The 13,829-nt window shown below is 45.2% G+C and overlaps 1 protein-coding gene across 13 annotated transcripts in view; it reads right to left on the bottom strand.

Moving 5' to 3' along the window:
- Window positions 1-2,405: 2,405 nt before the first annotated feature.
- LOC117410327 (serine/threonine-protein kinase MRCK beta-like) overlaps window positions 2,406-13,829 on the bottom strand; it is a 59,219-nt gene continuing 47,795 nt past the window's right edge. For 5 of the 13 annotated variants that reach the window (XM_058988170.1, XM_058988168.1, XM_058988169.1 and 2 more), the window contains 14 exons: window positions 13,461-13,597; window positions 13,213-13,352; window positions 12,406-12,487; window positions 11,487-11,703; window positions 10,693-10,755; window positions 9,841-10,437; window positions 9,099-9,196; window positions 8,924-9,008; window positions 8,451-8,571; window positions 7,912-8,029; window positions 7,316-7,504; window positions 5,756-5,876; window positions 4,883-4,959; window positions 2,406-4,733 (listed from right to left, as the gene is read on the bottom strand). In XM_058988170.1, coding sequence (XP_058844153.1) covers window positions 4,602-4,733; window positions 4,883-4,959; window positions 5,756-5,876; window positions 7,316-7,504; window positions 7,912-8,029; window positions 8,451-8,571; window positions 8,924-9,008; window positions 9,099-9,196; window positions 9,841-10,437; window positions 10,693-10,755; window positions 11,487-11,703; window positions 12,406-12,487; window positions 13,213-13,352; window positions 13,461-13,597 — 2,177 coding nt within the window. In that variant the 3' untranslated portion in view covers window positions 2,406-4,601. The remainder of the gene's footprint in view (window positions 4,734-4,882; window positions 4,960-5,755; window positions 5,877-7,315; window positions 7,505-7,911; window positions 8,030-8,450; window positions 8,572-8,923; window positions 9,009-9,098; window positions 9,197-9,840; window positions 10,438-10,692; window positions 10,756-11,486; window positions 11,704-12,405; window positions 12,488-13,212; window positions 13,353-13,460; window positions 13,598-13,829) is intronic. The other 8 variants (XM_058988176.1, XM_058988167.1, XM_058988178.1 and 5 more) reach the window with 4 other exon arrangements.

Consider the following 13,829-nt stretch of genomic DNA (forward strand, 5'->3'; position numbering starts at 1 on the left):
CACGTAAAAGAAAATGAAGAGAGCAAGAGCACGGTTTAAAGAACTTGACCGCGAATGCAGTGGAAGGGTATTCTTTAGGTGCATAATAGTGCCTCCTGACAAATTATTCAGCAGCACAATTCTACAAGGGCAAGAATACAAAAGAATAGAAGCATAAATGAAACCAGGAACACACCCGAATAGCTCCCTCTTTGTTTATTGTCTGTTCAGAATCTGCTCAATTCAATAATTACAACGATTTCCACTTCCATCCAAAAAGGAAAGAAAGCCGTGGAGTTTCGACTCCAAACTGAGCATCCCATAATTAACAGAAAAAACACAAGCGCCTTGCGTTCAGACGGGTGAAGAACAACGTGAATATTGAAATGAAAGAACAGCTTCCTTCAGCGAACACCATGTGCCGGTTCAACACAGCGCACGACTGAAGAACCAGCCGACCAATCAGACATGACCGCATACTGGCATGGAAATGGCACAAGAGACACACTAGAGTGACAAACTGGATGTGCCAACCATGGCCTTAAATTACAAGCGTCTAATAAAATATTGTTACAAACATTTTGATGAAATGTATTATACTAGGAACAGGAGTTAAATATACACAAGCCAGCGTCACTGTGTAGACAGAAGACTGTCCCACTGCGCAGTGTACAGGAGTTAAATATACACAAGCCAGCGTCACTGTGTAGACAGAAGACTGTCCCACTGCGCAGTGTACAGGAGTTAAATATACACAAGCCAGCGTCACTGTGTAGACAGAAGACTGTCCCACTGCGCAGTGTACAGGAGTTAAATATACACAAGCCAGCGTCACTGTGTAGACAGAAGACTGTCCCACTGCGCAGTGTACAGGAGTTAAATATACACAAGCCAGCGTCACTGTGTAGACAGAAGACTGTCCCACTGCGCAGTGTACAGGAGTTAAATATACACAAGCCAGCGTCACTGTGTAGACAGAAGACTGTCCCACTGCGCAGTGTACAGGAGTTAAATATACACAAGCCAGCGTCACTGTGTAGACAGAAGACTGTCCCACTGCGCAGTGTACAGGAGTTAAATATACACAAGCCAGCGTCACTGTGTAGACAGAAGACTGTCCCACTGCGCAGTGTACAGGAGTTAAATATACACAAGCCAGCGTCACTGTGTAGACAGAAGACTGTCCCACTGCGCAGTGTACAGGAGTTAAATATACACAAGCCAGCGTCACTGTGTAGACAGAAGACTGTCCCACTGCGCAGAGTACAGGAGTTAAATATACACAAGCCAGCGTCACTGTGTAGACAGAAGACTGTCCCACTGCGCAGTGTACAGGAGTTAAATATACACAAGCCAGCGTCACTGTGTAGACAGAAGACTGTCCCACTGCGCAGTGTACAGGAGTTAAATATACACAAGCCAGCGTCACTGTGTAGACAGAAGACTGTCCCACTGCGCAGAGTACAGGAGTTAAATATACACAAGCCAGCGTCACTGTGTAGACAGAAGACTGTCCCACTGCGCAGTGTACAGGAGTTAAATATACACAAGCCAGCGTCACTGTGTAGACAGAAGACTGTCCCACTGCGCAGTGTACAGGAGTTAAATATACACAAGCCAACGTCACTGTGTAGACAGAAGACTGTCCCACTGCGCAGTGTACAGGAGTTAAATATACACAAGCCAGCGTCACTGTGTAGACAGAAGACTGTCCCACTGCGCAGTGTACAGGAGTTAAATATACACAAGCCAACGTCACTGTGTAGACAGAAGACTGTCCCACTGCGCAGTGTACAGGAGTTAAATATACACAAGCCAGCGTCACTGTGTAGACAGAAGACTGTCCCACTGCGCAGTGTACAGGAGTTAAATATACACAAGCCAGCGTCACTGTGTAGACAGAAGACTGTCCCACTGCGCAGAGTACAGGAGTTAAATATACACAAGCCAGCGTCACTGTGTAGACAGAAGACTGTCCCACTGCGCAGTGTACAGGAGTTAAATATACACAAGCCAGCGTCACTGTGTAGACAGAAGACTGTCCCACTGCGCAGTGTACAGGAGTTAAATATACACAAGCCAACGTCACTGTGTAGACAGAAGACTGTCCCACTGCGCAGTGTACAGGAGTTAAATATACACAAGCCAGCGTCACTGTGTAGACAGAAGACTGTCCCACTGCGCAGTGTACAGGAGTTAAATATACACAAGCCAACGTCACTGTGTAGACAGAAGACTGTCCCACTGCGCAGTGTACAGGAGTTAAATATACACAAGCCAGCGTCACTGTGTAGACAGAAGACTGTCCCACTGCGCAGTGTACAGGAGTTAAATATACACAAGCCAGCGTCACTGTGTAGACAGAAGGGGGGGGGGGGGGGGGGTCCATGCATATTTTTATGTAGCAAATCAAATAAAATGTAAAGCAGCGTCTGTTCACTTTTAATAAATCCTATGAAAATGGTGCTGTGATCGTCTTGTGAAATCATCACTTTTTAAAGCATTTTTACATCTCTTGTCAGAAGCAGTGGTTTGTCTATACACTGTAGATTATACCAACAAAAAAAAAAAACATTTAAAAAGATTACCATGTTAACAAAAACGTTACTGAAAATTCACAGTAGTGTCTACTGGTGTTGCATAAACCCTGAATACTCCAGAATATGCCATAAAAGGGTTATTTAATTGTTTTCATTGTAAAAGCGGAGAAGAAGAGCTGTACGACTAGGAATACAGAGAGGGATCTGAAATTAGCACTGGTCTAGGGAGAAGGTCACTTCCTGTAAAGTAACACACTTATTCTGTTAAGAGAAGTAAGAAACTTCATGAATGATCTGCTTTAAGGAGATCCAGTGAGTGATATACTGCTGTGTTCTTTATTCACAAATGAAACCGCTGCTAAACAACACCGCCATCGCCATTTATAAAGTGAAATCAGAATGAAATGACGTTCGTTTATTAACTTATTTATAAAGTGAAATCAGAATGAAATGATGTTCGTTTATTAACTTATTTATAAAGTGAAATCAGAATGAAATGATGTTCGTTTATTAACTTATTTATAAAGTGAAATCAGAATGAAATGACGTTCGTTTATTAACTTATTTATAAAGTGAAATCAGAATGAAATGATGTTCGTTTATTAACTTATTTATAAAGTGAAATCAGAATGAAATGACGTTCGTTTATTAACTTATTTATAAAGTGAAATCAGAATGAAATGACGTTCGTTTATTAACTTATTTATAAAGTGAAATCAGAATGAAATGATGTTCGTTTATTAACTTATTTATAAAGTGAAATCAGAATGAAATGATGTTCGTTTATTAACTTATTTATAAAGTGAAATCAGAATGAAATGACGTTCGTTTATTAACTTATTTATAAAGTGAAATCAGAATGAAATGATGTTCGTTTATTAACTTATTTATAAAGTGAAATCGGAATGAAATGACGTTCGTTTATTAACTTATTTATAAAGTGAAATCAGAATGAAATGACGTTCGTTTATTAACTTATTTATAAAGTGAAATCAGAATGAAATGACGTTCGTTTATTAACTTATTTATAAAGTGAAATCAGAATGAAATGATGTTCGTTTATTAACTTATTTATAAAGTGAAATCAGAATGAAATGACGTTCGTTTATTAACTTATTTATAAAGTGAAATCGGAATGAAATGACGTTCGTTTATTAACTTATTTATAAAGTTAAATCAGGGAATGAAATTTATATTACGCTTGAAATCAACCAATAGACAAACTGAAATCTGCAAGTCAAAACATCCTTCGTATGAAAAGTATAAAGTTAGCATTTACAGGCAATGGAAAGACGTCCTGTTATTAACCAGACCAAGCAGCCCAATGGATGGGTCTTTCTTTAGCCTGTAATGTTGTTAACCAGCCCAATGGATGGGTCTTTCTTTAGCCTGTAATTACACTGCGGCTCAAGCGGTGTGGGTGACTCCAGTAAACAGCTTGGCTCATCACTGTCTGTTTCAAGTGTGAAGATGAGAGAAGCAGCAGAAGACATTTGCTTCTCCCTCCTGTAATGCTCACAACACTGGATACAGTAGTTTGGCAGGTTCTTTTCTTCACAGCAAGAAAAAAAAATATTGCAATGCCTAACCTCTCACTCACTCCATGATTAATACAACGTTTAGGATTCTGCTGTCAGGAGCTCCACAACACTACAAGAATCTCCCAGCATGGATTCGTTTTCTCCACAGACACGCAGCACCAAGGCTAACGACACTACAAGAATCTCGCAGCATTGATTCGTTTGCTCCACAGACACGCAGCACCAAGGCTAACACGACACAACAAGAATCTCCCAGCATGGATTAGTTTGCTCCACAGACACGCAGCACCAAGGCTGACAGAAAGCTAATACAAGCAGGGACTAACAACATGGACTACAGGATGCTGATCAAAATCAACGGGCAGAGAGAGAGGAGAAAACTAAACAAAAGACAAAAACTAAAAATGTTAGTATTCTTGGCACTTTCTTGCAGCAATACAAGTTCAAGTGGAGCAGTGTGGATGCTTGCTGTCTCGTATGCATCGTGTGTTTCTGCAGAGCTCTGGCAGTGGGATGCGTCTGAGAGACGGCCCCTCCTGCCTCACACGTCGAAGGTGGAGTGATCCAGGCCGTCCAGAGTCAGCTGGCTCCTGTGGGGGGAGTTGGGGCTTGGGGGGCTGCTGGGATTGGAGCTGTTGGAAGGGGTCGAGTGCTTCGTTGAATCCGAGTCCGGCTTGAAAGAAACAAACACAGTGAACTCCCTCAGATACATTCACAATAAAAAACTAAAAACTAAAACGTATTCGCAATGAAAGGTACTTTTCAATGTATGCTTAATAAAAGCGAAGGGGAAGGAGAACACACATGAGGAAAACTCCTTACCTCCTTCTCGAAATCCTGGTCAGGGTCGGAGATGCTTCGGGATGAGGATGACACGGCACCACCGAATTCCCCCCCTCCTGAGGTACACAGAATAGTTTATATGGACAAAACACAAAAATAGTCACATTTTCTCAAATTATGTCAGCAGGAGAACCGTGCAGAATTGCGCACAGAGCATTATTCTCCTACTGTAGGCATTCAAGAAATGTATTCATTAAATTAGTGAAGTGCTCCCCCTGCTTTCTTCCACAGCACATGTTAGAATCTAAAACATGCTCGATTAAAAACTGGAGCACTACATCAACAGCTGTCATCTTTCACTATGCCTTGCAGGATATTGTAAACACCTGGTTCACACAGCATATAAACGAGCCGAGCGCACGTGCAAACTGCACTGTGAACACAAACAAACTCGGTCCTGCAAAAAAATGGAAAAGGACAAAAAAATAAAAAAATATGACCTAGGTCCCTTTGCTTGCAGATAAGTGTGAACAGCAGGCACACTGATACATTGTTTCAAACTAAACGAACCAGACCGAGTCTGTTTGAAACTGACCCAGTGTGAATGCAGCCTTACTTACTGTCTGGGGTTGGTGTTAGGGTCAGAATTAAAGGGTTAGTGTTAGGTTTAGGGTGAGGGTCTGGTTTAGGGTCGGGTTAATGGGTCTCGGTGAGGGTCAGGGTCTGGGTGAGGATCAGGTTGATGGTCAGGGTCTGGGTGAGGATCATGTTTATAGTCAGGGTGATGGTTAGGGTTAGGGTTAGGGTCTGGGTCAGGTTTATGGTCAGGGTCAGGTTGACGGTTAGGATCTGGGTCTGGGTGAAGGTTAAGTTGATGGTCAGGGTGAGGGTCAGGGTCTGCTCTGCTCTTACCTGAAGCGGTCTGGGTGATGTAGGTTTTGCTCCTGCTGTGTTGATGCTGGCGGGACATGCTGGATGAGACGGGCCGAGGTCTCTCTCTGCACGGTTCCTCCTGCGATGGTGGCAACACGCTCTGCACAGACACACACAGAGAAGGACTGAGAGTCTGCAGGCTGTCCAAGCAGGGTAAGGATCATGCAAACCTCTCTTTGTAGGATGCATGGTCTTCACAGTGTTCAGCAAACTTATTATTGCTATATGATTTTTAAATAAGATGCCTCAGTTGCCAATGAAGCTGCTCTCCCCTCAGTGTTATTTCTGCTTTGCCCGCCGTGTGGAAAAGGATCCAAATCTCTTTCTCCCTCCCCGAGAAGAAAGGGCACCTCATCCACATGCATGGGGTACATGAGATGCAGAAATAGGACCCATAGTACTTTAGATTCAAACCTGTGTTGCTGAGCAGTCCCTAAAATGCAGTGAAGAATCCCCCACAGCAACACAGCAGCAGCATGTTTCTCAGTGTGCAGTACAGGCCACACACAATGAGAGCACTCCAGAGAGCAAACCCGCTTCAATAAACGCACCAATGATTTGTGTTTAACAAGATGAGGCGTTCAAAATAATAACAATAACAATAATAATAATAATAATAATCAAAAGGACTACTTCAAAGAAAATGAAGGGCTGTTATAACCACACAGTGAATACTTACTGTAGATCCCACCCCACAACCCCCAATATATACTGTAGATCCACCGCACAACCCCCAATATCTACTGTAGATCCCACCGCACAACCCCCAATATCTACTGTAGATCCCACCCCACAACCCCCAATATATACTGTAGATCCACCGCACAACCCCCAATATCTACTGTAGATCCCACCCCACAACCCCCAATATCTACTGTAGATCCCACCCCACAACCCCCAATATCTGCTGTAGATCCACCCCAAAACCCCCAATATCTACTGTAGATCCACCCCACAACCCCCAATATCTACTGTAGATCCACCCCACAACCCCCAATATCTACTGTAGATCCACCGCACAACCCCCAATATCTACTGTAGATCCACCCCACAACCCCCAATATCTACTGTAGATCCACCCCACAACCCCCAATATCTACTGTAGATCGCACCCCACAACCCCCAATATCTACTGTAGATCCACCGCACAACCCCCAATATCTACTGTAGATCCCACCCCACAACCCCCAATTCACTGGAATATGCAGTAATCAGGATTGGTTTGTTTTTTTTAAGTAAAAATTTCTTTTTTTTTCATTTTTAAAAACTACATTCTCTTTGAAGTAGTCGCCTTTTATTAGTTATTCTTTGAATTTGAAAGGTTTCCTGATTGAAGTTAGTCAGGATCTGAAAAGAGAAGAGCTGCCACTTTGCCACACAGCCACACAGTAAAGGGACAGGAACACGGCAGGTTAATCAATCAGTCTGTTTGTAGGCGCTTTGATAGTTACATGACTTCACAGAAGAAATGAAAAGGATGACACAGATGCATTCCTGGCAGGCAGGCTGGGGGTGGAAGTGGGGGACAGCTATTCCTACCCTTGCTAAGGAAGAGGTGGAGGGAGAGGAAGAGGAGGAGAGCAGTGGGAGGCCTTGCAGTGAGGAATGGTCTTTCTGAAGATAGATTTCAGCACAAATAGGGCTCATGTGATAGACGTGCTCAAAGCTGATTGGAGGAGAGATCAAAGCATGGTGTCGAGAGGATGAGGGGGAAGGAAATTCATTCTGCTACGTCAACAGAAACAGAGAGAGAGAGAGAGAGAGAGAGGGAGAGGGAGAGAAAAGGAAAGGAAGGAGATACTAGTTAATTCCTCCAAAAAAGAAAAAAAAAAGTGTAACATCAAAGAGCTAGGACTTTCGTGCACTGATTTCATTGCTCACTCTGTCACACAGCCACCTGTACAAACTGCACTATGTTCCTAACCTCAGGAGAACACCACAGTGACGAAAGAGGACCTCCCCTTGCAAAACCGCTGCGTTTAGAGGGGGATTCAAGCACACAAGAGCTTTGAGTTGCTATGACGAGTACTGCAGCAATGGCAAATCCCTTTCCAGGTCAGCAGAAAGTAAAAGAGGTTTTGCTTGTAATTTCACAGAAACGAGGCGAGCTGAATGAAGCGGTCCTCATGTATTACCAATGGGAGATCCATGAGCACTTGCATCCCATCGCCTGGCCCCATGTGAGCCACGTGATTGAAGTTTATTGGGTTGGAGATCATCTTGGACCTCAGTCCCGGGTCTCTGAGCATCTCCCTGTAATAGAAATATAAAAACAACATGTAGACAGATAAGGGTGACAAGCATGCTGATAAAGTGTCTTGAGCTGATGCACTAGACATTCACCTCTGGGGGCCCGGGTTCAAATCCTGCCTCGGCCACAAGTGATTTGAGTATGTTCTGTAATCTCTACATCACCCTACACAGTCCCTCCTGGTCACAGCACCACAGCACCATGTGTCCCAGTTGGCAGTGACTGAACAGCAAGGCTCTGGATTCAGGGGCAGGGTTCACAGAGAGGCTTACACAGCGTCAGACTGCAGCCGCATTCAGAACAGTGGAGCCAGGATGTCGCATTTCCACCTTAATCTGGGAAGCTCAGTCCCTGGACTCCCTGCGTGTGATGCTGCAGCCCCTCCTGCCTCCCAATAGTTACTGATCAGACTGATAATCTCACCGGCGCTGCTGCAGCCTCTCCTCCTCCGGCACCTTGAACACAAACCTCCTCTTGCTCCGGGTTCGCACCATTTGCTTCTTGCTGTTATCAGAGGTCTCCGGCACGGCAAGGTCAGCAGCTTCTAGGAACAATACCACTTTGAGATTTGTGACCTCAGAGCCTTTTATTAAGGGCAGGGCTCTCCTCCCTTCTCATTCCAGGAGATTTAAATTGATCCCACACTTAGACAGAGAGTAGAGAGAACCTATCAAACTCTTAACGAACAAAACATCAGAAGCTCTACGCTGAAATATACTTCCATTAATTACACTAATTAGGAGGAAATACCTTGAACTAGTTTAAACTTTTTAAACTATCCTTGATTTTCAAGAACTACTCTTCAACAGTTTTTTTCAACACCAATTTTAAAAATGAAGGTGGTAGAAATCAGGCTTAAACCCTAAAATCAGAAAGAAGCAAGCAAGCACACCAACCTGAATAGCTGCTGCTGAAGTATATGAGCCTGGGCTGCTCGGAGCTGAGCAGGTTGAGAGTCCCCGGCACGTTCAGCGGGCGGATCTGTGAGGAACAGGAAGCTGTGTGTCAGGAGCAGCGTCACAGAGAGCGGAGAGGGGCTGGCTGGCTGCTCAGGAGATCAAACGCACTCACCTTGGTCAGAGCAATGGTCTGGATCCACTCCATGCTGTTCACATCGAAGACATCCAGCCCGTACTCACTGTACACTGTCAGGTAGGAGGAGGAGGAGCCTGTCACAGAAGAGCACAGGCACGTTCAGAGCACTCACACGCCCCACAAAGCAAACAAACTAACAAGCAAGCAACCAAGCAGCACAAACCTAAATACCACCAGTCAGGAATTTGAACATAACTGAAATCTCATTACATAAAGTGCCATTGCTTTAGCATATTCCTGGTTTTCTTTTATAGTTCGTGTCACTAGCTAAAACAGATACCCTGTGCTTAGAATCACAGTTTCACTTGAACAAGATGACAACCTGCAGCAAGACTAAACAGCACTGCCGGAGGGACTCTTATGCTGCACTAAAAAAATAAATAAGAAGGGAGCGAAAGCACAACGAGCTGAGGGGAATAAAGAGACTACAAGCCAGTAAATACAGATACTTAAATGGGGCTTTGGGGCGCAATGTGTTTGTTCACTAGCTTTTAACAGCTGGATTCATGGCTTTCACTGCGGCTGGTACCACGTGTGGAATCGATTGGTGGCGCTGATGAAGGAGGTCCTGAGATGCACTGGGGTTCACATACTACCCACCCGCCTGCACCAGGACTGGTATTGGGCCTATACTGATCTGAGAATACCAATGGTGACATTCAGGGGGCCCTCACAAGCCAGTGTTGTGGCCAAAAACCCTAGAAGTAAATCCACGTACTGCAAGCCAGAGGCGTGGCTGGCCACATGAGCTCCTGTGTGCGTGACCTCCTTCCCTGCAGGTCCACGTAGACGCCCAGCTGGCTGAAGCAGAGCAGATTCTCCTCCGGCCCGACCTCCACAATGAGCAGAGCGTCCAGGGGCTGCTGTCCCAGGAAGGCCAGCGAGCCGTCGCTGGGGTTCACCAGGCTGGTGGTGGGCCCCTCCCCCTGGACACTGAGCAGGCAGAATCCCGAGGGGTAGCCCACACACAGCCGCCCTCTCAGCAGGGCCATGCACTGCACGCTGCCCGGGGCCTGCACCTCACACAGCTTCCTGTGATGGGGTTTGGTTCTGCTGATCTCGTAGCACTGCACCTGCCTCTTCACCGCCACCAGCAGACAGGTGGGCCCGCCGGGCCGCAGGGCGCCCGTGATCAGAGCCTGGCAGCCCTTGGTGTCCGGGAGCTTGATGTCGAAGTTCGTGTCGCCCCCGTCCAGGGCGGCCCAGGGGAGCAGGTGGACATGGTGGCTCCGGCCACACACCAGGACAATGATCTTCTCTTTGGGAATCAGCTCGATCTGGTACACCTTCTTGCAGTCAGCAGCTCGCACGATCACTGAGAATACAGAACAGATATCACAGCTCTCATCCTGGGGCAGGACACATGGTAGAAAACACTGAACAGCAGCACCTTTCAGATACTCAATTTAGACTGATCGATGGAGAGACAGATACTGTAGATAGTGAGATTGACAAATAGAGAGACAATACCATTTTCTTTTTTTTATGGCATCTTCATATATTTAAGTGCTGAATAACTTCGGAGGGAAGTTTGCATGATGAAATGTGGAAAGTCAGATATAAGCCTTACCATCTCTTGTGACTTCCACAACATACAGACCGTCCTCCGTGCCAAGCACGATTCGCTCGCGGTCTATGAAGAGGAAAAGAGTTCTGTTAGCAGAGAGCTGAGAGCACAGCACATGTGAGACTCTCAGGGTTACAGCCAGGCTCAAACGAGGGCACAGCCTGCTGTGACTGCAGTGCCCATTTACAGAGAAGGGGTCCTGCCCTGGCCAAAGGAAATGAAGTACTGAAGGAAGGCTCTGGGTTCTCAGTACCCAGCTTTATCCACTAGGCCACACTGTCTCCACAGAGAAGGCTGGATCACTCTTCAATAACAAGCTGCTAGCCTTCGATACAGCATTACTTCAGATTCTCTGTATAAACCTGTTCACTTACCCCAGTCCAAGGACATCCACGCCCCTGGACTTTCTATCATTGCACACGCCTTTGAAACGGTTCACTTTATTCTTATGAAAATTGTTCTGAAGCTCAATCTGCCAAGAGATTTGTAATCTCGCTAAGTGCTGCAGTCCCTGCTTGGTTATATATTTTGCTCAGTGGAAGTGTATTACCTTGAGAGTGGAGCACAGGGCAGACAATAAATCTGCAATGAATACTGCAGCTGCCAAGAACGCCGTCTCTGTGGAGTGAAGAGGCTCAAGCAGAATGGAGAGGCTCGGAGGCTCCGTTCTCAGCACATGCATTAGAAGCACTGACACATCAACTGCTGTACCATTAGGAAATGCAAGCATTGTACCTAATGCAGCTAACTGCTACTTTCCACAGACATATCTCAGCCCAGTCTATTGTGTACCCTACCTACAACAGCAGCAGACAAGGTCACTTTAATAGCAGGCAGGGTGCTATCGTAGGCTTCTTGTGGAATATGCACCACCCTGTTCCTCAGCTGGTTCTTCTTCAGGATGTTCTGCAGCCCTTCAAGGATTCCAACCCATTTCCTCTTCTCTGCCTCGCTCTCAGCCAGAACCAGGAGGGAGCAGGTCTTGGGAGGGGAGCTCAGGAGAGACGACGTCACCTGGAACACACACAGCATTCAGAAATGGGCTTTCCCTTTAAGAGCAAATACGGGCCACAGGCCAGTTAAAATCTCCTGCTAGCAAGTGGCTCTACTTCCCATTACAATCAACGGTTAACAATATACCCCCTTCAAGGGAAAGCAATGTGACCCACCTGTAATCTTTAAACACTGATATGATGCACGCAGGCCCCACCCTGTGTACTGAAGAGCACTACAGTACTCACGATGCTACAGTACAACTGAACCCAGCAGTGCCAGTGCAGATTAACTCAGGTTATCATTCAATTATAGTTCAGTTGTGTGTGAAAGTATCAAACCCCTCCAAGAAGTTCAGTTCTTACATTTTTTACAATTGCATTGCTAAAATGTCTTGCTGGGACAGAGTCCACAGTGTGCGATGCTATAAACCGGTGTCCCAGACTTCATACTGAACACTACTATCCACAAGACCTACGCTCCACCTTGCCATTACTATCCTATTTCAAACACATGCATCTACAGCATGCACATGTCATTCTCTATCATTTTACTCTGTGCACTGTTTTACAGCATGACTGTCCAGCACACTGTATTTTGTTTTTTAATTGGTCAGGGTCAGTGGTCTTCAGTCCCTAGAATTAGTCTTTATGAATCAGCCCATCATGGGTATTGGGCTTGTCCTTATCTTGCTCTCTCAACATGTTTTGGAATGAAGCGTACCCTGAATATACACGGCACATCCTTTCGGGTTGCATGGATCACATCCGACGCCAGCACAGAGCTCACAGAAAACTCTTCATCTCTGTAAACACAGAACAAAAGGAATAAACCTCCCCCTGCATCACTGAGCCCCTTCACCCAGGAACGCTCCCCTCAGAGATCTTACTGTTCAGCACAGTAATACTGGGCTTGGATCAGCTAAGCACAGAGGTGACTGCAATGCTACTGCTGATAATACAGAGAGATGATTCAGCTGTCAAGAAGTCAGGAAGTTCATTTGCAATAAGCATTACATTTCTCATGCTCTTATACTGTAGGCAGGTGCATGTTGATGTTACTGTAACACTGAGTATATATACAGTAGAGGTTACTAATAAAATGAAACTACTTTACATTCACAGCACATGGTACAGTATGTTTAGTTTAGTTGTATGGAAGTGGATGGGAATACATGACAATGTACTGTAGCTTTATATTAATGACAACATTTTAGTTTGTATTAAAAAAAAAAAAGCATAGTAGTTACATTAGCATGGTGTTTTATTATCATTATTGGTAGCCAGAAATGTCAGGTTATTACCACAAAGGTAATATATGAAGCAGATTTCAGTAGGCTTTACAATTCGAAACCTTTGGAGTTTTCTTTTTGGCAAATTAGATTTTTCATAAAAAGAGCAAAGTCTTCTATTTACAGGTTTGTGTGTAGGCACAACTGTCCTTAAGATGTCCTAAACATGCTTCATGCCAACACAGGCACACAGGCAGGCAGACAGAGACACGCAGATTTCAATGAGGCCAGCTCGCTACCTGAGATCCAGGACTTGGCTGGCTACAACTCCAGGCTGAGTGGACTTCCCTTCAGGAACATCATACAGAAAGAGTTTACAGTCACACACCACAGCATAAGCACGCTGCCAGCCTCTCTTCACTCCTGTGGGCTTTGGGATCTGAAAACAGACACAGGGCTCATAGGAGAACAAAAGCCAACCTTCTTACAGTCTTGTTTTAGAGTGGATGACAGGAACCTCACAGGGTGAATCGCAGCTCCTTCTTACCCTGACGTAGCCCTTGTAAGCTGTGCCTATGCCTCTCTGCACATCGATCCCCAGGGGTCTCTTGGCTTGCTCTGGAGGGATTGGGCAGACCAGGGGGGCATTGTCCCTACAGGACACGTGGCAGATGAAGGAACACACTGCAAAAGGAAAGTCAGCTCTTCAATAACATGAACACTGCACCAGCAAGAACAGCTAAAACACACACAGCCACGAACACTGCACCAGCACACAACCCAGTATGAAACTGAAATCAGTACAGTGGATGTAAAGTCAGTACAGTGGATGTAAAGTCAGTACAGTGGATGTAAAGTCAGTACAGTGGATGTAGAGTCAGTACAGTGGATGTAGAGTCAGTACAGTGGATGTAAA

The sequence above is a fragment of the Acipenser ruthenus genome, chromosome 15, assembly GCF_902713425.1.
Source record: "Acipenser ruthenus chromosome 15, fAciRut3.2 maternal haplotype, whole genome shotgun sequence".
NCBI lineage: Eukaryota > Metazoa > Chordata > Actinopteri > Acipenseriformes > Acipenseridae > Acipenser > Acipenser ruthenus.